At 44.5% G+C, this 23,951-nt stretch overlaps 1 protein-coding gene and 1 long non-coding RNA gene across 3 annotated transcripts in view; one reads left to right on the top strand and one right to left on the bottom strand.

The window, feature by feature from the left end:
• Positions 1-23,951, bottom strand: part of LOC143982886 (uncharacterized) — a 96,362-nt gene that overhangs the window by 9,134 nt on the left and 63,277 nt on the right. The gene's annotated exons all lie outside the window — the stretch shown is intronic.
• IQCC (IQ motif containing C) lies at positions 10,785-22,919 on the top strand. 2 transcript variants are annotated; one of them, XM_077481973.1, is made up of 5 exons: positions 10,785-10,934; positions 11,010-11,153; positions 15,269-15,806; positions 17,374-17,471; positions 22,637-22,919. In XM_077481973.1, the coding sequence occupies exons 1-5, from the start codon at positions 10,896-10,898 to the stop codon at positions 22,673-22,675; spliced, it is 858 nt and encodes a 285-aa protein (XP_077338099.1). In that variant the 5' UTR covers positions 10,785-10,895; the 3' UTR covers positions 22,676-22,919. The 2 variants fall into 2 exon arrangements, with proteins under 2 accessions (XP_077338099.1, XP_077338101.1); XM_077481975.1 differs by having other exon boundaries at positions 11,010-11,230.

The raw sequence follows: 23,951 nt of genomic DNA, 5'->3' as shown, positions 1-23,951 counted from the left end.
CTGGATGAAGAAGCAACAAAGATACCTTTAGACAACAGTATTGTCAATCTGGTGGGAGGGGAGTGTTAGATATATTAGCACATTGAAATACACTGACAAATTGAAGCCAAAACCCCAACTAATACTTTGTAAGCAGATACAACTTTATAAGCATTTTTTCCTTTTTTGGATAAAGGTTTTACATAAATAAAAGCTGACAATTGTAAGCAGTCGGTGGTAAATGGTTTGACTCAAACTGCTACATCTACAGGACAGCATGTTCTGTTGAAAAACAACACACTTGCTGGCAGGATCATCAGGGGAAAATAAAACAAAGTCTAAAGAAGAAAACGAATGCAACTATCACATCTAGGGATTGGCAAGCTGCAATATAATGAATGTTTGCTTTTAGATTTAATACTTCTTGACACTGGGGCAGTATGGGCATTAGTGGTAAAATGCTGCTAGCCTTAGCGACACTTTACCGCGGTTACAGCTGTGATTTTTTTGCCACCAGTGGTGCGCTTTTAACCCCTGCTAGCGGCCGTATAAAGGGTTAGTAGTGTCCGTGTTGCAACGCTGCCAAATTGCTTTGCAGGCGCTTCGGCAGCAGTGCCCATTCATTTCAATGGGCAGGGGCAGTGGTAGAGCGGTACACCGCTCCCGCACCGCCCCATAGATGCTGCTTGCAGGACTTTTTCTTCCGGCCTGCAATCGCACCGCTTGAGAGGCGCTATTTTTAGAGCTAGAATGCCCCGAAAAGCTCCCCAGTATGAAAGGGGTCTTAAAGCCAAGGTTTTACTGTGCGGTCACCCATCACTGTGAGGTCCAGGAGGGGGTGGTGTGATGGGTGTTTACATGTATTGCAATGTGTATTTTTTTTTTTTTATTGTAATTTTATTGAAAATGTCAAAATGGCATTTCATTAATTTCTATGCACAGCAACTCAGTGAGCTCTGGTCCATTGTGGGAAATTGCATGCAGTATGCATTTTTCCACACCGCACAACACCCAGGGGCTCCACTGCCATGCGAACAGGGCACATAGAAAACAATTGTTTTCTGTGTACCCTCGAAGAGACCAGCATTTTTCTAGTGTGAGTGAGGCCTAAATACTCTAGGCAAGTTAAATCTGCATGTTTTTTCCATTGGTTTTTATGTACATATGGTGTGAATGACGCCTGAATGCGGCACAGTGGTGTAGTGGGTAGCACTCTCCGCCTAGCAGTAAAAAGGGTCGCTGGTTCAAATCCCAACCACAACACTACCTGCCTGGCGTTTGCATGTTCTCCCTGTGCCTGCGTGGGTTTCCTCCCACATTCCAAAGACATGCTGATAGGTTAATTGGCTTCTGTCTAACGTGGCCCTAGTATATGAATGCGAGTTAGGACCTTAGATTGTAAGCTCTTTGATGGTAGGGACTGATGTGAATGTACAATGTATATGTAAAGCTCTGCGTAAATTGATGGCGCTATATAAGTACCGGTACCTTAAATAATAATGTTTGAACGTTGTACAGCATGTTATCTTCGTATTCAGTTGTCCTGGCATCCTTAGTGGAATATTGCCCTCTAGTGGTAGATCACGAATGATTGAATAATTCCTCAATATATCCTGTATAGTTTGTAATAACATGGAAAGGTAATAATGTATACCTACTTTGTGCATCTACATTAGCTCTGTATTGTATAGGCTAGTAAACGCATTATATTTGCTTGACTCAGGAATAAATTAGATGGGCATTATTTTCAAACCTGTTAAATCATTTTTAGGATACTGTATTGTGTGAAGTGCAATGAGGGGCTTGTAAAGAAGACTTTTAAACAGAAACTGAATTACACTGAAAGCTCATGTAAGGCTGTATTCACACCTATGCATTTCCAGTGCTTTTTGCATTTTGCAGATTTGCACTACAGAACATGTTCCATAGGAACACATGCTAAATGGACTGTAATCCAAATCTGCAAAATGCCAAAAGGACTAAAAATGCATAGGTGTGAATCAGGCCTAAGGCTGGGTTCACACACGCATTGGATGCAGGTTTCCTCCTGAATACAATTCGCATTAGAGAAGATCGTGACTGGCTCTCAATGGAGGCGGTTCACACATCTCCAGGTCGGCTGCGGTCCGCACTGGAAAAGGGTCCTGTGTATCTTTGGCTCTGTTTCAGGTCTGAATTCAGGCAAAAATTTGGACCCGATTCGCACCTGAAATGAAGAACAGGGACGCACAGGTCCCCCTGCTATGAGCCGCAACCACAGCAAGTGTGAGTCCAGCCTAAGAGGGCTTTTCACACCAAGCCACCCCGGGTGTCAACGGTAAAGCGGCGATATTCGGGCGCTAACAGGGTGGTTTTAACCCCCCCCGCTAAAGGCCCAAGAGGGGTTATACCCGCCCGCAAAATGCCCCCAGAGCGGCATTTTGCTGGCAGTATCGCAGCACTGCCCCATTAATTTCAATGTGGAGAAGCGGTGGAGCTGCGGTGAGTTCACCGCTCCAAAGAAGCTGCTAGCAGGACATTTTGTGATGCCCTGCCAGCGCACCAATCCAGTGTGATAGCCCGAGTGAAAGGAGATGCTTTTTTCAGGCGCTATACAGGTGCTATTTTTAGCTCCTGAAAAACGCTGCCAGTGTTAAGGGGTCTAACTCTGTGCTTCCGTTTCCAGTTTTTATTCACCCCTTCCACCCCAGTCCCTGCTCAGATTCATCCATCCCTGGCTACCCTACAATACAGTCATCTCCAGAACCTCCGCCTGCACTGCCCATCCCCCAAGGGCAACTGTCACCTGGCAATCCACCTGCTTTGAAGAGTTGCTCCTCCTCCGCCTATTGCCATGTGATGTTTGACCTGGTGCCACATCTACCATCACAAGATACACTGCTGGAGCCTACTTTTTGCCACCACTACAAGATTGGGAGATAGGCCCTGCTACTTACCTGTGGATGTGGGGACAGTAAGGTCATTTGGAAGAGTGCCTGACAGCGGGGATGGTGGACGACCATTTGTACTGTGTTTGTACTATAGGTGGATGACACCCTGGGGGGAATTTACTAAAACTGAACCAGACGGAGGCGCAGGTGATCCTGCTGCCAAAACCGGGCAAGGACCCTCTGTCATGCTCTTCGTATAGGCCGATTGCATTGCTGAATCAAGATTTAAAAATCCTAACGAAGGTGCTGGCTACCAGACTCTCTCAGGTTATCACGACTTTGGTTGATATAGAACAGACAGGGTTCATCCCACAGAAATCTACTGACACTAATTTACGCAGACTGTTTGCCCACCTAAAGCTTGAACACGCTGAAAAGGGATCTAGAGTGGTAGTCTCCCTGGATATGGCCAAGGCCTTCGATTCAGTAGACTGGCAATACATGTTGACAGTTCTGCGGAGAATGGGCTTTGGGGAGATTTATGTGACTTGGATATCTCTGCTTTATAGTTTTCCACAGGCGGGTATCAGAATAGGCACTTCAGTCTCCCCCCAATTTAGAGTCCGTAGGGGCACGCGTCAGGGGTGCCCATTGTCTCCCTCTTTGTTTGCATTAGCAATAGAACCACTGGCTATAGCCCTGAGGCACTCGCCTGAGGTAGGAGCACTGGAGGTGGGGGGTATTAGGGAGTGTACAGCATTATATGCGGACGACATGCTTCTCTTCTTGAGGGACGCAGGGCCGTCTTTGGAGGCAGTGTTTGGGGTGCTCGACAAATTTGCTGAGTTCTCCGGGCTCCGGGTCAATTGGGAGAAATCCAATGTGATGGCTATTGACGGGGAGGCTCAAGCGCTGGCCACCACTAGGGTTCCCATTGCATGGGTGGAGGAAATTAAGTATCTAGGAGTGAGAGTATCACCAAGAGTGGGCGATTATATGTCTCTAAATCTCTTCCCCTTGCTGGCCAGGGTCAAGGTACAGTTGGAAACTTGGAAGCATCTGCCGTTGTCCTTAATTGGGAGGGTTAACTTGCTCAAAATGAAGGTTCTACCAGTATTTCTTTACTTTTTACGTAATTCACCTATTTGGATTCCGTGCTCATTTTTTCGGAGGGTTAATAGTCTCTTTAGCTCCTTTTTATGGGCCACTGCGCACCCCAGAATAAGTCCCCGGGTCTTACAGGAGCCATGGGGGCAAGGTGGCTTGGCATTGCCGGATCTTTTTAAATATTACCTAGCTGGGCAAATGGTAGTCGCCAGACGCTGGCTAACACGGGATGACGGGGATTCGGCTAATGTACTGGAGGATTCGGCTAATGGCCCTTCTGGGCTCGTACGAGAGCTTGTCCTATTTGGTGTATAGAGGTCAAGGAGCTTCATTGGCTCTGACGGCCTCAATGCGGGCAACGATACGGGCTTGGGACAAAGCGCGGGTCTTACTGAAACAACCGGAGGGGAGTTGGTCTCCTGACACTCCTCTCTGGTTTAATCCTAGATTGCCACATTTCGGGGAAATACCCGACCCGGTGATATGGGCCAGAGTAGGCATCAAACAACTGAAGCATGTGGTAGGAGAGAGGAAGCTTCTAACGTTTGATCAGCTTAAAGCTAAACATGCTCTTCCAAATTGGTATTTCTTTCGCTATCTACAGTTGCGGCATGCTTTTCTCTCACAGTTTGGTCCTGGGGCTCTGGAGATGGGAGTGTCGTCTCTGGAGAGTGTGCTGCGGACGGAGGACTTGGAAAAGCCTCTTTCCGTTGTGTACAAAGTGTTGTTCCCTGACAGGCCAAAGCCCATCCAAAAATGCAGGGATGTTTGGAGTGCCTTGGTGCCGGACTTTGAGGGGGAGGACTGGGATGACATGTGGGATTACCCGTTCCAGACGCTGGTATCAGCTAGAGACAGACTTATCCAGTTTAAAATCCTGTATAGAGTATATTACACCCCAGCCAGATTGGCCAGAATTTATGGTACGGGTGCCGGGGGGTGCTGGCGTTGTACAGCCGACCGAGCTGACTTTGATCATGTGTTTTGGCAGTGTCCGCAGATTGAGGAGTTCTGGAGGGGAGTGACGCAAGTTATACAATCAGTACTTTCGGTGCCGATCCCAGTCACGGTTGCGGCATGTTTACTCGGACTGGTGGGGGAGTTGGCACCTCGAAAGGCGCAGAGGACTCTGATTTCTCTGACGTTATTTTATGCACGTAAAGCTATCCTTTTGTGTTGGAAGAAACCTGATCCTCCTACAGTGTCTTATTGGAAAGGTTTAATTAATAATGCTCTGCCGTTCTACAAAGCAACGTTTCAATTATTAACGGTATAAGATATGTTTTTTATATGTGAGGTACTGTTGGTGAACATGGATTAAGCACAGAAGTTGATCGGGGGGCTGCACAGGGGGGAGAGGGTGGGAAGGGTGGGGGGGGGGACTGGGGTTTCTGGGACCTTTTGTATGTTCTGTATGTGTTAAAAAACTGTTCAATAAAAATAAATTTTCAAAAAAAAAAAAAAAACTGAACCAGACAGAATCCGGAGCAGCTATACATAGTAACCAGTCAGCTTCTATCTTCAGCTTGTTTGGATAAAGTGATTAAAAAAAAAAAAAAAAGCTTTACGATTAAAATACTGTGACAAACATGTGATACCTGCTTTGTGCAATGGTATTGCCGAACCTCCTTTACTGGGGTCCCCCGCTGGCTATCTTGGTTCCTTCTCTTCTGTGTCTGCCCCTATAGCAGGCCACTTGTTATGAGGGCAGATGTGCGGGTTTGATCCTTAGCCAGGATGTGTGTTTAGGGGTGGGGAGGCATGCACAGACATATGAAGGTTTTTACCATAAAGTGGTTATAAACCTCAGACATGAAATATGAACAAAGTATATCCCTCTATAGTGTGTACTTGTCTCAATCCAGAGCACGAATTATCATTTCTGTCTGCTGCCCCGTTCCTCTGATATCAGTATGAATCACGTCTGAAAAGTTTTCCTGACACCAAGAGAAAAAAGGTGACACAGTTCTCCAGCTGATTGACAGCCTCAGCTTTGTTCCTATTCACTGCATACTGTGTTTTCTCCACAGTCTATTGGTGCATCACAGGTACCACTTGTGGCCGACCTCACTTAACGCTTATCCCTCCCCAGCCAACTTAGTTCCTGCTTGCAGAACATCCTTTCTAGGCACAGCTTATTCCTACAGACACTGAGCATCCTTCCCTGCACCAAACATGACCCCCCCCCCAGTATGAACTTTCAGCTCACCCTCACACATTGTAACCTGCTCCAACAATCAGCCCTGCACCACATAATTACCTGTCCTGCAAGGGCACAGTCATTGAATAAAGTTTAGTTATGCACCACAATAGTGTTATTTAACAGCACAAACTATTTATAGCTGCCCTATGAAGAGGTTTTAACTTTGCCCATTCAGCACCCTCCACCAAGAAACCCTGTAGCATTGATGCTGCACCTTTATCTCCACCTCTAACATTGACAATGTATCACACTCACCTTCCTCTGTCACCTGGTATGCCACCCCTGGTCACCCTGTAGCACTGGACACCTTTTTGTTATTCATCTGCCATCACCCTGCAATGTTGATGCTCCATCGTGTCTCCTCTCCAAGCATCCCCCGACAGTGCAGTGCACCCACCTATCACCCAGGTTCCCCCACACTGCAACCTCATCCAGTAACCCCATATCTCCCTGCAGCACTTCCATTGCATGTCCTATCTCCCAGCTCCACTCACCTACTTCCATGAAACACTGCCTGGGGGGGGGGAATCACTATCCTTTTATTCATCTCCTTTTACTCAGTTTCTCAATATTGGCTTATTAGGCCCCTTTCACATGGGCACCTCCGCCTAATGGAATCTGCTTGCTCAGTGGGGGGATCGCTCTGTTGATTCCTGCTGAGTAGGCCGATGACAGGTCCTGTCTGCTTTGCTGTGCAGACCAGACACAGTCCCGCTTTCTTCTATGGGGAGTTTGCGTGGAAACGGACCGCCTGTTTGTTTTCATTTGATCTGCCAGACGGATGGAAAATAGGACCACCATCCGTCTGGATTTTGCGGGCAGGATCAGATCGGATAGCAGCCGATCTCAGTGGACACGTGTCTGTTGACATCCGCCGCACTATAGAGGAGACCACAAGGTTCAATCAGGTCCGCTTGAAAAACTGACAGCCAAACCTGATCGGACAACTTGCATGAAAGGGGCCTAACACGGTTACCGCAACTGCATGCCACCCAGCCTCCCTCCTGGCACCAACATTATACTCCGATAGCCATCTTCCTGGTCTCCCTTAAAGGCCCATTCACACGACAAACTGCTTCTACAGCACGGTTTTCATACAGATTTGCATGCATTTGATGTTATTTTTATGCATGTTTACATGCAGCTGAACTGTGTTTTTGTCCTTTGAAGTTACTTACTCCTTTAGTCTTTGTGCTTTTATGTGTGTGAATTTCAGTGCATCTTGCTGTCCTTTTCTCCCTGCACTGTAACTAAGCCAACTGGATAGCTTGGAATTTAGAATGTCTATACCATGATGGTGAACCTTGGCACCCCAGATTTTTTGGAACTACATATCCCATGATGCTCCACTACACTGCAGAGTACATGAGCATCATGGGAAATGCAGTTCCAAGGTTCACCATCACTGGTCTATACAGTTGAAGTTCAGTCAAAAAGTGAGTGAATGAGCTCTAACAGAGCATCCTTGTCACCCTGAAACACAAACAGTGTACTCTTGTCAGCTAACTCCCCTCATCCTCTAACAATAACCCTTACCTCACAATGCTGCCACTGACTTCTCTGTCACCCTATAATATACTGCCTGAGCTACATGCTTCAATGTTCATTGAAGCTCGTGGATAGGGATGAGGACACTGAACATTGAAGCATGTAGCTCAGGCTAGGCACTACAAGTCCCAGCAATGCAAAACCTACTAGGTAACAAGGGAAGTATTAGTGTTGTAACGAACGGCCCAGTGTTTGTGTTGTGTGTAACATCACTTCCGTAACATTATGTGATGGTTTCGCTGAACGGTATTGCCGAAACTATGTTGGAACGCACGGCGCGAGTGTTTGGAACGCATCGCGCATGCGCAGTACGCAATTTCTGGCGGCAACGTTACTTCCGCAGCATCCTGTGATAGGCAGCAAAATGTGACACTACACCACTAACATGCTCCTGCTCCCTGGTGGTGTAGTGTCACAGTTTGCTGCCTATCACAGGATGGTGCGGAAGTGACGTTGTTGCGTACTGCGCATGCGCGATGCGTTCCAAACGCTCGTGCCGTGCGTTCCAACATAGTTTCGGCAATACAGTTCAGCGAAACCATCACATAATGTTACGGAAGTGAAGTTACACACAACACAAATACTGGGCCGTTCGTTACAACACTAATACTTCCCTTGTTACCTAGTAGGTTTTGCATTGCTGGGACTTGTAGTGCCTATCCTGAGCTACATGCTTCAATGTTCAGTGTCCTCATCCCTATCCCCATGCTTCAATGTTCAGTGTCCATCCTTATCCCCGTGCTTCAATGTTCAGTGTCCTCATCCTTATCCCCGAGCTTCAATGTTCAGTGTCCATCCTTATCCCCGTGCTTCAATGTTCAGTGTCCTCATCCCTATCCGCGAGCTTCAATGTTCAGTGTCCTCATCCTTATCCCTGTGCTTCAATGTTCAGTGTCCTCATCCCTATCCCCATGCTTCAATGTTCAGTGTCCTCATCCCTATCCGCGAGCTTCAATGTTCAGTGTCCTCATCCTTATCCCCATGCTTCAATGTTCAGTGTCCTCATCCCTATCCGCAAGCTTCAATGTTCAGTGTCCTCATCCTTATCCCTGTGCTTCAATGTTCAGTGTCCTCATCCCTATCCGCAAGCTTTAAATGTTCAGTGTCCTCATCCTTATCCCTGTGCTTCAATGTTCAGTGTCCTCATCCTTATCCCTGAGCTTCAATGTTCAGTGTCCTCATCCCTATCCCCCTGCTTCAATGTTCAGTGTCCTCATCCCTATCCGCGAGCTTCAATGTTCAGTGTCCTCATCCTTATCCCCCTGCTTCAATGTTCAGGGTCCTCATCCTTATCCCCGAGCTTCAATGTTCAGTGTCCTCATCCCTATCCCCCTGCTTCAATGTTCAGTGTCCTCATCCCTATCCGCGAGCTTCAATGTTCAGTGTCCTCATCCTTATCCCCCTGCTTCAATGTTCAGGGTCCTCATCCTTATCCCCGAGCTTCAATGTTCAGTGTCCTCATCCCTATCCCCCTGCTTCAATGTTCAGTGTCCTCATCCCTATCCGCGAGCTTCAATGTTCAGTGTCCTCATCCTTATCCCCCTGCTTCGATGAGGACACTGAACATCGAAGCATGGGGATAAGGATGAGGACACTGAACATTGAAGCTTGCGGATAGGGATGAGGACACTGAACATTGAAGCATGGGGATAGGGATGAGGACACTGAACATTGAAGCACAGGGATAAGGATGAGGACACTGAACATTGAAGCACAGGGATAAGGATGAGGACACTGAACATTGAAGCAGGGGGATAGGGATGAGGACACTGAACATTGAAGCTCGGGGATAGGGATGAGGACACTGAACATTGAAGCACGGGGATAAGGATGAGGACACTGAACATTGAAGCTCGGGGATAGGGATGAGGACACTGAACATTGAAGCACAGGGATAAGGATGAGGACACTGAACATTGAAGCTCGGGGATAAGGATGAGGACACTGAACATTGAAGCATGGGGATAGGGATAAGGACACTGAACATTGAAGCATAGGGATGAGGACACTGAACATTGAAGCATGGGGATAGGGATGAGGACACTGAACATTGAAGCATGGGGATAGGGATGAGGACACTGAACATTGAAGCACAGGGATAAGGATGAGGACACTGAACATTGAAGCACAGGGATAAGGATGAGGACACTGAACATTGAAGCAGGGGGATAGGGATGAGGACACTGAACATTGAAGCTCGGGGATAGGGATGAGGACACTGAACATTGAAGCACGGGGATAAGGATGAGGACACTGAACATTGAAGCTCGGGGATAGGGATGAGGACACTGAACATTGAAGCACAGGGATAAGGATGGACACTGAACATTGAAGCTCGGGGATAGGGATGAGGACACTGAACATTGAAGCAGGGGGATAGGGATGAGGACACTGAACATTGAAGCTCGGGGATAAGGATGAGGACACTGAACATTGAAGCAGGGGGATAGGGATGAGGACACTGAACATTGAAGCTCGGGGATAAGGATGAGGACACTGAACATTGAAGCTCGGGGATAGGGATGAGGACACTGAACATTGAAGCTCGGGGATAGGGATGAGGACACTGAACATTGAAGCATGGGGATAGGGATGAGGACACTGAACATTGAAGCATGTAGCTCAGGATAGGCACTACAAGTCCCAGCAATGCAAAACCTACTAGGTAACAAGGGAAGTATTCGTGTGGTAACGAACGGCCCAGTGTTTGTGTTGTGTGTAACTTCACTTCCGTAACATTATGTGATGGTTTCGCTGAACTGTATTGCCGAAACTATGTTGGAACGCACGGCGCAAGTGTTTGGAACGCATCGCGCATGCGCAGTACGCAACAACGTGGCCCGTGTTTGTGTTGTGTGTAACATCACTTCCGTAACATTATGTGATGGTTTCGCTGAACTGTATTGCCGAAACTATGTTGGAACGCACGGCGCGAGCGTTTGGAACGCATCGCGCATGCGCAGTACGCAACAACGTCACTTCCGCACCATCCTGTGATAGGCAGCAAACTGGCGACAGTGATACGGGGTGTAGTAAGATGGCGGCGATTGACCGTCACTTCCGTTACAAAATCTGACGGCTCATTTAATTTGACGAAACACCTGGCTCAGTTAATGCTTTATGTGGCCCGCCCACTTTTCCTGTCCTCCGCTGACATCACTTCCGGTCCCTCTAGCGGTTACAGTTGAATGATGGAGGAGGAGGAAGCTGCTGCCATAGTGTTACAGGTGAGGGGTGCAGTATACAGAGAGAGAGGAGCGGGCGGTAACGATGGTATATACAGTGTGCTCTGTGTGTTGTAGGCTCACGCACGCGGTGTGCTGACCCGCCGGAGACTACGGAGAGTGCTGCAGGACTATGAGGCTGTGGTGAGAGACATAGAAGGAGAGGACATCGCTGTACAATGGGGGGCACGGCTCTTATCCCCTCCACTCTTCAACGCTCTGGTGAGTCTGCTGAGCTGTAGATGAGGGGCAAAGCGTTCTCTGGATTCAATAAGAAAGCATTCTTCTGTCTGTCTAAGGTACTGTATATCTATTTGTCTAATGTCACTAGTTTATTTGTGGAGGCAGTGCTCCTGGAGTGGATATACAAGTCTTAACAGCGCTAGTGGAATATAAGTTAAAGTGCAATAAACAAATACTGCATGGCGAATGATACAAATAAAATGATAAAGTGACGGATGCTTCCAACGGCAATTCAAGTATCCAGGTATGAAAGGAAGTTTCGGAGAACACGCTTGCAGAATACACTCCCCTCCTGACCCCACTCACCAGAGCTTGTGGACCCTCAGCTTTGCAGTCCAGGGGTCAAAAAACACTTAAAGGAGTCATGATGTATGGATACAAGGACAGAGGGGCTCCCACAAGCAATTTGCATGCGGACCAAAAGGGATTATATATGTTATAAGAAGACAGGAAAAAAAATAAAATAAGTACTGCCTGCATTCAGTAACTGCACATTAACAAAACACGACTCACAAGACGGCTTGAAAAACAGGCATCAGTGTGGTCCGGGTTTGCATCCCCATGCGTTCCGTGGCTACCGGACGTTGCGTCACTGGTACAAAAAACAGGAAATGCATTGACGTGTTTTGCCCCTCCTCCAGGGCATCATCAAGGGTATCGATGTCCTTTGACGTCCTGGAGGAGGGGTGAAATGCATCAACGCGTTTCCAGTTTTTCGTACCAGTGACGCAATGTCCGGTATCCGTGGAACACACGCTGATGCCTGTTTTTCAAGCTGTCTCGTGAATGGCATTTTGTTAATGCGCAGTTACCCAATGCCAGTAGTACTTCACCATATTCATTTTATTTATTTTTTTCTGTCTTCTTATAACATATATCATCCTTTTTGGTCCGTATGCAAATTGCTTGTGGGAGCCCCTCTGACCTTGGATCCATACACCGTGACTCCTTTAAGTGTGTTTTTTTTTTTTGACCCCTGGACTGCAAAGCTGAGGGTCCATAAGCTCTGGTGAGTGGGGTCACAAGAGGGGAGTGTATTCTGCGAGCGTGTTCTCTGAAACTTCCTTTCATACCTGGATACTTGAATTGGCGTAGGAAGCATCTGCCACTTTATAATTTTTATTTTATTTGTATTACCGTATATACTCGAGTATAAGCCGAGATTTTCAGCCTCTTTTTTGAGGCTGAAAGTGCCCCCCTCGGCTTATACTCGAGTCACCGCCATCTGTCTACCCAATCAGCGTGTCGAGCAGACAGACGGCGGCCATTCAACTATTCAAAAGCCGCGCCTCCCTGTCTGTGATAGGCGGAACACTCAATTTCCCAGCAGTCAGTGGTCCGCCTATCACGGACATCCGCTCATCCTCATACTACGGACGACGATGAGAGGATGTCCGTGATAGGCGGAACACAGACTGCTGGGAAATTGAGTGTTCCGCCTATCACAGATGGAGGCGCGGCTTTTGAACAGTGGAATGGCCGCCGACGCCGTCTGTCAGACGAGAAGAGCGGCGATCCTGGCATGGCCGCCGTATGTGCAGAAGCACACAGGCTCGGGACGCAGGCTCAGAAGCACACAGGCTCGGGACGCAGGCTCGGGACACACAGGGATGGACGGACACACAGGGATGGACGGACACACAGGGATGGACGGACACACAGGGATGGACGGGCATGTCTCACCCTCGGCTTATACACGAGTCAATAAGTTTTCCCTTTTTTTTTTTTTGTGGTAAATTAGGGGCCTCGGCTTATATTCGGATCGACCTATACTCGAGTATATACGGTATTCACCATTTATTGCACTTTAATCGTGTTTACCCATTTAACTTATATTCCACTAGCGCTGTTAAGACTTTTATATCCAACCCTTAAGGTTTAGTACCTTTGTAACAGCTGCAACGTTCATCTATGCAATTTTGTTTTTTGCACCAAATTTTCAATTAGCGCAAGGGTGTGTTTTTTTTTTTTTTATATATATATTTTTTTTTATATATTTTTTTTTATATAGTGCTCCTGGATTACCTGGTTGCTTTTGCCAGTTCCCATCATCCAGGGAATAAACTGACCATGCTAAGTATGGAAGCTGATTCTTCAGTCAGCTGGGAAGGAGGAAGGGAAGTTATGCCGCCAAGCTGGATGGCATTCCATTGAGTAGCAGCAGTACAGAGCAGATCAGCACATCACTGAAGGAAGTGGCAAAATGCTGCTGGGTATGAATGCGTTTCATTACCTATGCCCAGTGGTAAACCCTTCCTTTGACATGTTACCCTGCTTTGCACACGCCCACCCGCAGGTCTGTGACTTGGACAGGATTAAAGAGCTGTCAGGTGACCTGCATTTTTGCAGCTAGAAAATGCAGAATAGACTTCTAGATATAGATTGACGGCGGCATAATGGCGCTTTTGCCCGGAGGGCGCGTGCCGCCGCGTCCCTAAGGAGCCGATAAACCTGCCCGGCAGCCGCAATTTCCTGACAGAGAAAGGGGGATTTGTGTGTGTAAACACACACTAATCCACATCCTGTCAGGGGCGAGGGGACAGATCGTGTGTTCCTAGTATATAGGAACAACGATCGGTCTCCTCCCCAAGTCAGTCCCACCCCCCCCCCCCACAGTTAGAACACACAGTAAGGGAACACATTTAACCACTTGATTGCCCCCTAGTGTTAACCCCTTCCCTGCCAGTGACATTTATACAGTAATCTGTGCATTTTTATAGCACTGAACGCTGTATTAAAGGTCAATGGATGTAAAAAATGTGTCAAGTGTCCCATCTGTCTACCGTAATGTTGTGGTCCTGATAAAAAAAAAAAAACGCACATCATCGACATTACTAGTAAAAAATAAATATGCCATAAATCCCGTATTTTGTGGATGCTATAATTTTTGTGCAAACCAATATACGCTTATTGCGTGGTGTGTTTTTTTTTTTTTTAACCAAAATATATAGAATATGCCTGAGGATAGATAGATAGATAGATAGATAGATATCAAAAGAAAGCTCTATTTGTGGGGGGGGGAGCCATAAATTTTGGAAGGGAGTAAATTCTTCCGGGGCTGCAGTGAGTATATGTACTTTACAACTACTTATGGTAAAAAAAAAAAAAAAAAAAAAAAAAAAAACTTTCAGTAGCAACTGCCTCCAGCTTCACCTTTACAAAAAGTCTATCAGGTGACCTTACACTGGTGCCTCTGTAACATTGTCCTGCGATTTCCCCAGCTGTCAGGCACCAGGACACCACTTCACCACTTAATCTTCTATCCGTACCTCTCAGCGTGTACACAAATGGACAGCGCAGACCAATTCAGAATCGTTCTGTCATGAATGCGAGGAGAGAAAGCCAGGAGGATGTCAAATCCCAGGACCAGTGAAATGCCATGCCAGTGCTTGACAGCCAGGGGATCGTGGGATTTTCTGTAAAGGTGAACTTACACTTACCTGACTCCTGTGTCAGGCCAGTGCTGTGCCTGTGTACTGCAGCTCTTCTCCCCTCTTCCTGGTCTCACTAGCTTTGCTGATAGCAGCAGGAACCATTGTCTCCTGCTGCTGTAAGTTAAAACCAGTGAGGAGAGAACAGGGGCGGGACCATGCAGCAATGTGTATGTCTATAGATGCACACAGCCCAACCACATGCGCACCTGTATAAGTGCCCCATTCAAGTGGTCTGCTATGGGGGCACTCGCAGAAGAGGAGGAGCAGCAGCAGAGTGATGGCAAAGGAACCCAGAAGAGGGCGTTTGGGCTGCTCTGTGCAAAATCATTACACACAACAGGTAAGTATAAACCTTCTTCCTTTTTTTTCATAAAAAAAAATAAAAAAAATAAATGGCTTTACAACCTCTTTAACCTTGCAAGGGAATCTTCCCAAGATCTTAGTGATTGTGGTGCAATTTCAATTTGCAAGGAATACCCAATCGGGTACAGGGAAAATAAAAAATATCTGCATTTTATCATGCACGTGATTTGGATGATGGAGCGGCACCTCATTCCCTAAGCTCTGGGGAAAATTTCTTTGCAAAGCGCAGCTTCCCTTGCACAGTGAAGACTATTGCCTTTTAAGTAAATCAACCCCAAAGTGTCTCTCCCCTTCTAGGCTCAGCATAGAGGTACAACTGGACTCAGAGCTTGTAAAGGTAATGATCATGGTGGAGACAGACATACCAGAAACGCAGACCCCATCCTATTATGTAGTGATAGAAGGGAAGCTGGACAAGACTCAGGACATGAACTATGTACCCAAGAGGGAGAATACAACCACTACCAACCATCAGAGACTGGAGAAGTGCCAACAGAGTGCCAACTGCCTGGAGCTGCCTCAGAAAGTGTGCACCTGTCAGGAAAACAGAGTCCGCTTCAGGATGTTCCCACAAGAGAGCACCAAGTGTCAGAGACTACTGGTAGAAAGATGGAGAGCCCTCTGTCGGAGACACATGCCTTACAAACTGAGAGCCCAGACAGGGAATGTCTCCATCCAGGGACAAGGGTTTCAGGAGAGAAAGACACTTTGTCAGTAACACAAGGACAAACCTTCCCCTATCATTCCAACATAACAAGTAATACAGATCAAAGGTATGAGAGTTTAGAATGGACAAGAAGCAGCTCTGTGTGGAGTGATAAATCCATGGATGCAGGTGAGGAACAAATCGGTAAACTATGGGAAACTGTGTGTATGAGGGTCTATATACATTGCAGGAATATTAACATTTGTTACAGCTTCCTATCTTTTTTGTTTTATGTTCTTTCCTTACTGATTACTGAATGGGAGGGTCAGCCTTGATTATACCTACCTGAGCCAATCTCAGTTTTCTGATGAGGAAAGCTGTGGACTTGGCATCCCTTTTAATAGAAAATCTTTAGGGAGTATTACATTCCAATTTGAATTTCATTCTCCAGTATTTCACCTGCTGGCATCCGCGCTATGGCCGAATGACGGCCACAGTGCAGATGGGAATTTCCGGGAGGCTGTCATATGACGGCCTCCCCTGTGCACGCTCCCTCCGCGTGCCCTGATCATAGAGTCACGGAGACTTGGGTGATCACCGATCTGAGTAAGGGGGCGATCCCGGCCCCTTACCATGAGATCAGCTGTATTGGCGGACAGCTGATCACGTGATGTAAACAAAAGCTTGTGAGCGTTTTTTTTTTCTCCTCACGCTGACAGCAGAGGAGAAAAAAAAGCTGATCACTGGCTTATCTTAAAGGGACATCGGTCCCGAAAATGAGGACGCAATTATCCCTCATTTATAGAGTAATAGTGCCCACCAGTGCCACCTAGAAGTGCTGCCTATCAGTGTAACCCATCAGTGCCTATCACTGCCACCTATTGGTGCCCATCAGTGCTACCTCATCAGCGTACATCAATGACAGACAAAAATTACTCGTTTATAAAATATTATATATATATAATTTTTTATATTTTAATAAAAAATCTCACAGGTGATCAAATACCACCAAAAGAAAGCTCTATTTAAGGGAAAAAGGGGGGAAAAAAAATTATAAAAATTTCATTTTGGTACAGTGTTGTATGACCGCGCAATTGTCATTCAAAGTGTATCAGCGCTGAAAACTGGTCTGGATAGGAGGGGGGTTTAAGTGCCCAGTAAGCAAGTGGTTAAATGAAACCTGCCCTGAAAGAAATAGGTTGGTTGTCAATGCTGACCTCTTTAGGAAAATTCTGGTTGCCTGGCTATGTTTGGCTTTAATGCTCTAGGTGCCCCTCCCTCGCTCAAAACACTGGTGAAGTCAGTCATTTATTGTATTAAAGCCATTAGATTAGCATGGTATACAGGCAACTATACGTTCAGAAGGAGATTTCTGTAATGGCAGTCTATTTTTGCCTTAGAAGAGGCTTTATAATATCCTCCTTCCTTCCCCCTCATCTCCTTAGTTTGGGTACACCATGAAATCTTTCATATCAATGTTTTATACTTGTTTTTTATTATACACACACGTCTGTTAATATACACATTTCTGCTTATCTAATTTGTCAATCACAAATATAATATATATTTTTTATTTTATTTATTTTTTATATTTTATATGTTACTCTTTTACACTCATATTTATTGTGTAATATGGTGCCAAATTGCTTTTTAATCTCTATTTGAATATTCTTGAGTTTTCTTTTAGTTTCTGCATTGAAGTTTTTTTTTTTTCATGAATGTTTCTCCATAAATGACTGATGTTTTTCTAATTTAGATCTGTCTTTGAAGAATCCAAATGAGCTGCAAATGCTTAGAAGTCACTTGGCCATGGAGATACTGTGGGTACAGCAAGCAATAGCCAGTAGAAAAAATGTAAGTCCTGTTTGCCAACAGATTGACTTTTGTCTTCACTATGCTAGTTATAAATGATTAAAGGAGAAGTACAGCCAAAGCTCATTTGGCTGTACTTCTCATCTGGCTCACAGGAGTGCAGTTCCTTCTTCACTCCTGTGTCCCGTTTTCAGTCAAAAGTGGGCCAAAGCCCGCTGTCAGAGTTGGTCCAGGCTGGACAAAGATTGTTACCATATGGTTAAAATCTACCCAGGAGCCTGAACCGGCACCTGGCTCAGCTTCTCAGCAAGCCATTGGAAGCCTAAGACAGCTGCTCCCATCCCTTTCACAGCCCAGTGTTCTAGTGAGTGCTGGAGGGGCAGAGCAAAGAGTTGGAGACTGACATTCATAGTTCTCTGATCAGAGTGATAGGGGGAGAACTGAGTGATCAGCAGCCTTTGGTTGCTCAGTTCTCAGCCTTAGAGACGATCAGTGGCAGAAGCAGAATCGCATTGATGATGCATCTACCTAGGTAGGTATGACTTGTAAAAAAAAAAAAAAAAAAAAAACTTTTTAAAAATCCCAAACTTCTATTTTAAAGCTGAACGCCAGGGAAACCGTTAAATACACAGATAAAATACTTATAGGAGATATTTTACCTGCAGAAAGATTTGCATTTCAGTCTATGGCTGACTGGCTGGGGGAGTATCAGTATTTTCCTTTTTAAACACATGAGCATTGCAACCGAACTTCCTCATTGTCCGTCCCCTCAATATTCCAATTTACTGTTAATACCAGCACTGCTTGTGTTTGATTTTTTTGGAGTTCAGTCTTGGAGCAAAACATACAAGGCACAAAATGCAGTTAAATGATTTAATATCTACAATATTTATAAAAAATTAAGGCTTAGTTCTTGCAAAGGTTTTCCACCTTAAAACTCTTCGGCATAGTGTCTCTAAATGGCATCAGCGTTCAAGGTGCATAATGCTCCTTGGATCCTACAAGAGGGCATGCAAACTTTTACCTATATGGATGGTTTAATTGTAGGTAAAGCGGTAACAGATTCTTGTTCGTCTTTTCCAATAAGTCATACCTTTTGAGTACAGTCTAGTACATGTCTTGCTTGTGGAAAGTTGAAATATTCGTTTTCAACACTGCAGTAACGGTGTGAGAGAGACTTTCTTTGTTAGAAAGAGAACCTGCTACTTTTTCTAGTCTATGCAGGAAGAAGTTCAATTTAAATTCTTCCCATAGAGAGAGAGAGGCACTGGCATAAACTTGGAGGAAATGTCTCCTGCAAAAATATATTTTTATATTTTTCCCCCTTAAAGGTGAACTTGGCATTTAAAGCTCTGTCAGTTTAACCGCTTCAGGACTGCCTCACGCCGATATACGTCGGCAGAATGGCACGGCTGGGCACAATCACGTACCTGTACGTGGCTCGTTGCGCAAATCAATCAATAATTGCTAATTTACGATTTTTTTATTTTTTTTATTCCAAAAATATGTAGAAGAATACGTATCGCCTAAACTGAGGGGAAACATTTTTTTTTTTTGTTTTTTTGGGGGATATTTATTATAGCAAAAAGTAAAAAAAATATTGCATTTTTTTTTTTTCAAAATTGTTGCTCTATTTTTGTTTATAGTACTGCAGAGGTGATCAAATACCACCAAAAGAAAGCTCTATTTGTGGGGGGTGGGGAAGGACACCAATTTTGTTTGGGAGCCACGTTGCACAACAGCGCAATTGTCAGTTAAAGCGACGCAGTGCCAAATCGCAAAAAGGGCTTGGTCATTTGGCTGCAAATTGGTCCGGGGCTTAAGTGGTTAAACGGCAGAAGGCTTTGTTGATTTGTTATCTCTCACAAACCACCACATGCATTCCAATTTAAGACCCAACCGGATCTGTAACCACTGTTTGGTGACAAAATGATTACCAAATCATTGTAATCAACGGAAAGTATTTGACTAGGAACATGCATCCCTGCTGCCTGATTATTTTAGTTTTGCTTTAACAGTCCAGGAAAAGCGGCAGTACTGTTAGATGGTTGAGTCAAAGCAGAACTTAAAACTTCTATTAATAGACTGTAAGCAGACAGGCTTTTATTGCAGAAAAAACATGAAGGGTCTTCTGCAAGACAAAAAAAAAAAAAAAACTACCTGCCTGCTTTTAGTCTTGTACAACATGTAGAATGAACTGAACATGTGCAGCTCCGCTTACAGCGCCACCCACCTCCTTGCATTCTGGCATGACTGACTCCAGCACATGAGCAGGAGTTGTCACCTTGAGCCAGCCAATTTAGTTGACAGAAGACCAGCAATCAGGGTAAGATGTCTGCATTAGCTAGGGACCCAGATCCTTGGAGAGGAGGTGTGTGTGACTTTAGTTCTGCTTTAACAAAGACGGGTCCATCTCACTCCATATCCAGTACATCCTTCCGAAGGACTGGTGTCCAGAACTGGACAGCATACTCTAGGTGTGGCCAGACCAGAGTCTTGTAGAGCGGGAGAATTATTGTTTTATCTCTGGAGTTGATCCACTTTTTAATGCATGCCAATATTCTGTTTACTTTGTTAGCAGCAGCTTGGCATTGCATACCATTGCTAAGCCTATCATCTACTAGGACCCCCAGGTCCTTTTGCATCCTAGATTCCCCCCCCCCGTGTATAGATTGCATTCGTATTTTTGCCACCCAAATGCATTATTTTACATTTTTCTACATACATTGAACCTCATTTACCATGTAGTGGCCCACCCCATTCATTTGTTCAGATCTGTTTGCAAGGTTTCCACATCCTGCGCAGAAGTTATTGCCCTGCTTAGCTTAGTCCCGTCAGCAAATGCAGAGATTGAACTGTTTATCCCATCCTCTAGGTCGTTTATGAACAAATTAAATAGGATTGGTCCCAGCACAGAACCCTGGGGGACCCCACTACCCACCCCTGACCATTCCAAGTACTCCCCATTTATCACCACCCTCTGAACTTGCCCTTTGTAGCCCGCTTTTAATCCATGTACTCACCCTAGTGAAACCTTTATCCCCAATGGGGGAAAAAAAATGTTGCTGTAACTGGTCAATATGTTAGCTGGAGTTGGGCTTTGCATTCTTAGTCACTAATGTAAAGGCCAACTAAATCTACTAGTCTATCTAACTACAATACTAGTCCCTCTACAGTGCTGCTGACCAGAGGTTGCTAAGTTCCTCTCTATGTAGCCATCCTAGGATGGAGGTATGTTACTGGCTGATCACAGGTGAAAATCTAACAATACAAACCTGTTTCCTCCACATCCAATGATTGGCAAGCTACAATATATTATTATATATATATATATATATATATATATATATATATATATATATATATATAATATAATTTTTTATTTTTTTTTTGTTTATGGCTTTAGTTGCGATTTAAGCCTCTATTTATTTAGACCCGCAGTTCCCAATTGTGCTGCACATATGACCGGCAATGACACCAGCCATGTGAAGGCTTGAAAGATCTGTTTAGAGTTGACAAAAGCACACTGGTAACTGTGACAGTTTTTACCAAAGACAAGAGCTCTTCCAGACAAGCATACTGAATTTCACAACGTAAAAAAAGCAGGATAATACTGGCAGAAGCTGGCTGGAAGATCCTATTGTACATTTTTTCTGTACACATTTAAATTGTGTGTAATGTGTACAAGAGTAGAATTTTATACATTGTTGATAGTGACATATCCTCCCTGAGCAGAGGTCAGTAGGCTAATTGAATGCTGTATGGTGTAGGCTTGTAAATGTTAGTCTAAGCATACAGCATTAGGAGACAGAATCGCTCTCTCTCCAGAGGCACGCCTAGTCTTTTTTTTTTTTTATTTTTTTTTTTTTTACTGCTGAATGCCGCACAACCCTATGCTGACAGGCACATTTGTCAGAATAGGCCCATAGATTTACATACTGCTGCGAAAAGTGTACAACACTATACACTGTGCCCACAAGACTTTTTTTTTTTTTTTATTATAAAAGTGGTTGTAACCCTAAAAAAAAAAAAATGATCCTGTTCCTTTAAAGCAGGATATACAACATAGCGTTTGATCCTGCCTGTTCCTGTGTCCCCCTTAGTGTGCTGACTATGGTAATTATGGCTTCTGATCCATGATGCTGTGGTCAGTTTGCATGCTTGCATCAGCCTGCAGTCTCTCCCTCCCTGCCTGTCGGCTCAGGAGTTTTTGTGTGAGCCATCCTCCTTTTTTCATACGTTATACTACTTGTTGACGCACTGAAGCTGCTAGCAGCAACAGGAGGAGGGTTGATGGCAAGGGCCCCCCCCCCGGGTGAGATTTAAGTTCTGTGTATCGTGTAACAATTTTGCCTAGTTTCTCCTAATGGCAGGCTATACAACCCATGTAGTTACAGAGAGGAGCTTTCGGTCGGTGAATTAGAGAAAAGGAGTACAAAAATCCTTTTTTTTTTTTTTTTTCCTTTCTGCATTAAGGAAAAAAACCTTCAGTATGCAGCTCACCAGAACCCCCCTCCCCAAATATTTGCCTGATCTCAAGTCAGCGATGTGCATGAGAGCAAGATGGTCTTTTGGCTCTCTCCCTCCTAATTGACTCAGACACAGCAGCAGGTGGCATTGGCTCCTGCTGCTGTCAATCTCAGGCAGTGAGGAAGGGGCAGGCCAAGCCACTTGGAGCAAGCATACACAAGCAAGTGGCTTAATATGGGGGACTCGGCAGAGGGAAGGGGCCAGGAGTGCCAGTGGGGGAACCCAGAAGAGGAGGCTCAAAGCTCCAATCACTTTAAGGTTGCTAAAAACTAAGTAAAAATTATTTTCGCATGAAAAGCCGTTAGTTATTTAGTAAACTAGTGCAAACCAAAGGACAAAATCTGGTTAGGTCACCAAAGTTTTCAATACCCCAGGACTTAAGGGGAAAAAAAAATGATCGACTCTAATCAAAATGTGTATTTCATGGGAAGCAGAAATAACTAAATATAACCAATATACATGTTTATCTACTTTCTTGCAATGGCAGGGCAATTAATCCATATATATGTCCTTAATAATGTTAAAAATAAATATTGCTATATTCGCTCTGAGTTTTTAAAGGAAACTTTTTTTATGTTGACCTTTCCTTCTAAAAAATGTAAATTGCCTGACTGATATAATTCAGTAGTTTCAGTACTTTGTTATGATGTTTGTCTAACCTATGTTTTGTTTCACAGTATCTGATGGTAAGGCAGAGGCTGGGAATCCAGAGCTGATCAGGATATGTCGCACCTTGAAAACAAGACATGGCACTGCATTGTCCCCATCGGAGTTCTTTTATTACCTGTCATACAAGTTGGACTACAATGATTTTCTGTTGGGCTATGCATTAGACATTTATATTGTATATCTGCTCATGTTTTAATCTTCAAGAGATCAATTTACTATTGACACTACAATGCTTGTTTTCACTAGTGCTGTTTACTGGTAAAAATAAATTGAATATTTTTCAAAACATAACTTTTATTGAGATTTGTGTACATTACATACAACAGATGGATATTGCCACACATTCGGAGGAGCATATGTGTATTGTGATGAGGGGAATATCACATGTTAATGTGTGTGTGTATATATATATGTGTGTGTGTGTGTGTGTGTATATATGTATGTATGTATGTATGTGTGTATGTGTGTATATATATATATATATATATATATATATATATATATATATATATATATATATATATATATATATATATATATATATATTATAATTTCTCTGCAAACTAGATAAATTGAGTCAGAAGTACATTTTCAATTGGGAGATGAGTCATTTTGAGGTGTCTGCAGTAGCTTTAGTAGTTCCCTTTCTTCTTCTTTGCAATAGAGGGTAGTGATTGCTGAACTCTTTTGGCTTGGGTGGATGGCGGAGAGGCACAGTATGGTATTGGCGGGGTCACTATCCTTTTTTAGATACCAAGTAGTTAGTTGGCTCCTGCTGGATGGGGTTAAATGTGTGTTTTGAAGCTTTTGAAAACCATCTTTAAAATCCTGATGGATAGTTAGTGCAGGGCAGAAAGTTGAAAGGAATTCACAAAGATAAGGGTTTCCATTGTGTGTACATACCCGGGCACCTTCTCTCATTGATGGCAGCAGGGGTATGCACTGTTCTAATGTCAAATAAAGATTCTCTGCAATCATATCCTGCACTGAATTTTAGATTGTCTAGGCTGCCACACTAAATTTACTTAAGTGGATGTTGGGTACTCCTAAAAGATAAGTTTCTTTTAACAAAAATAATAAATGCACTTTGTTTTACCTGCAAAAAAAATTTGCATTTATTTTTGTTTCTTGAACGTCTAAAGTATTGCATCAGCAGATTGCTGGTGTCATGCAGGTCTTACTGCAGAGCTGTCATACATTCCGTACGGGCAAGCAGATACAATCTGACAGGCAGAGAGAATGAACTACCACAGCGCTATGGTAGTTAATTGAAAACTATAATCCGACAGTCGCAAAGGCTGCCAGACCTTGTAGTCTTCCATT

The sequence above is a fragment of the Lithobates pipiens genome, unplaced genomic scaffold (assembly GCF_037356315.1).
Source record: "Lithobates pipiens isolate NorthernLeopardFrog02 unplaced genomic scaffold, aLitPip1_a1.2 Scaffold_16, whole genome shotgun sequence".
NCBI classification, from domain to species: Eukaryota; Metazoa; Chordata; class Amphibia; order Anura; family Ranidae; genus Lithobates; species Lithobates pipiens.
The sequence above is the reverse complement of the archived record's forward strand: the minus strand, read 5'-3'. Positions and strand labels throughout refer to the sequence as shown.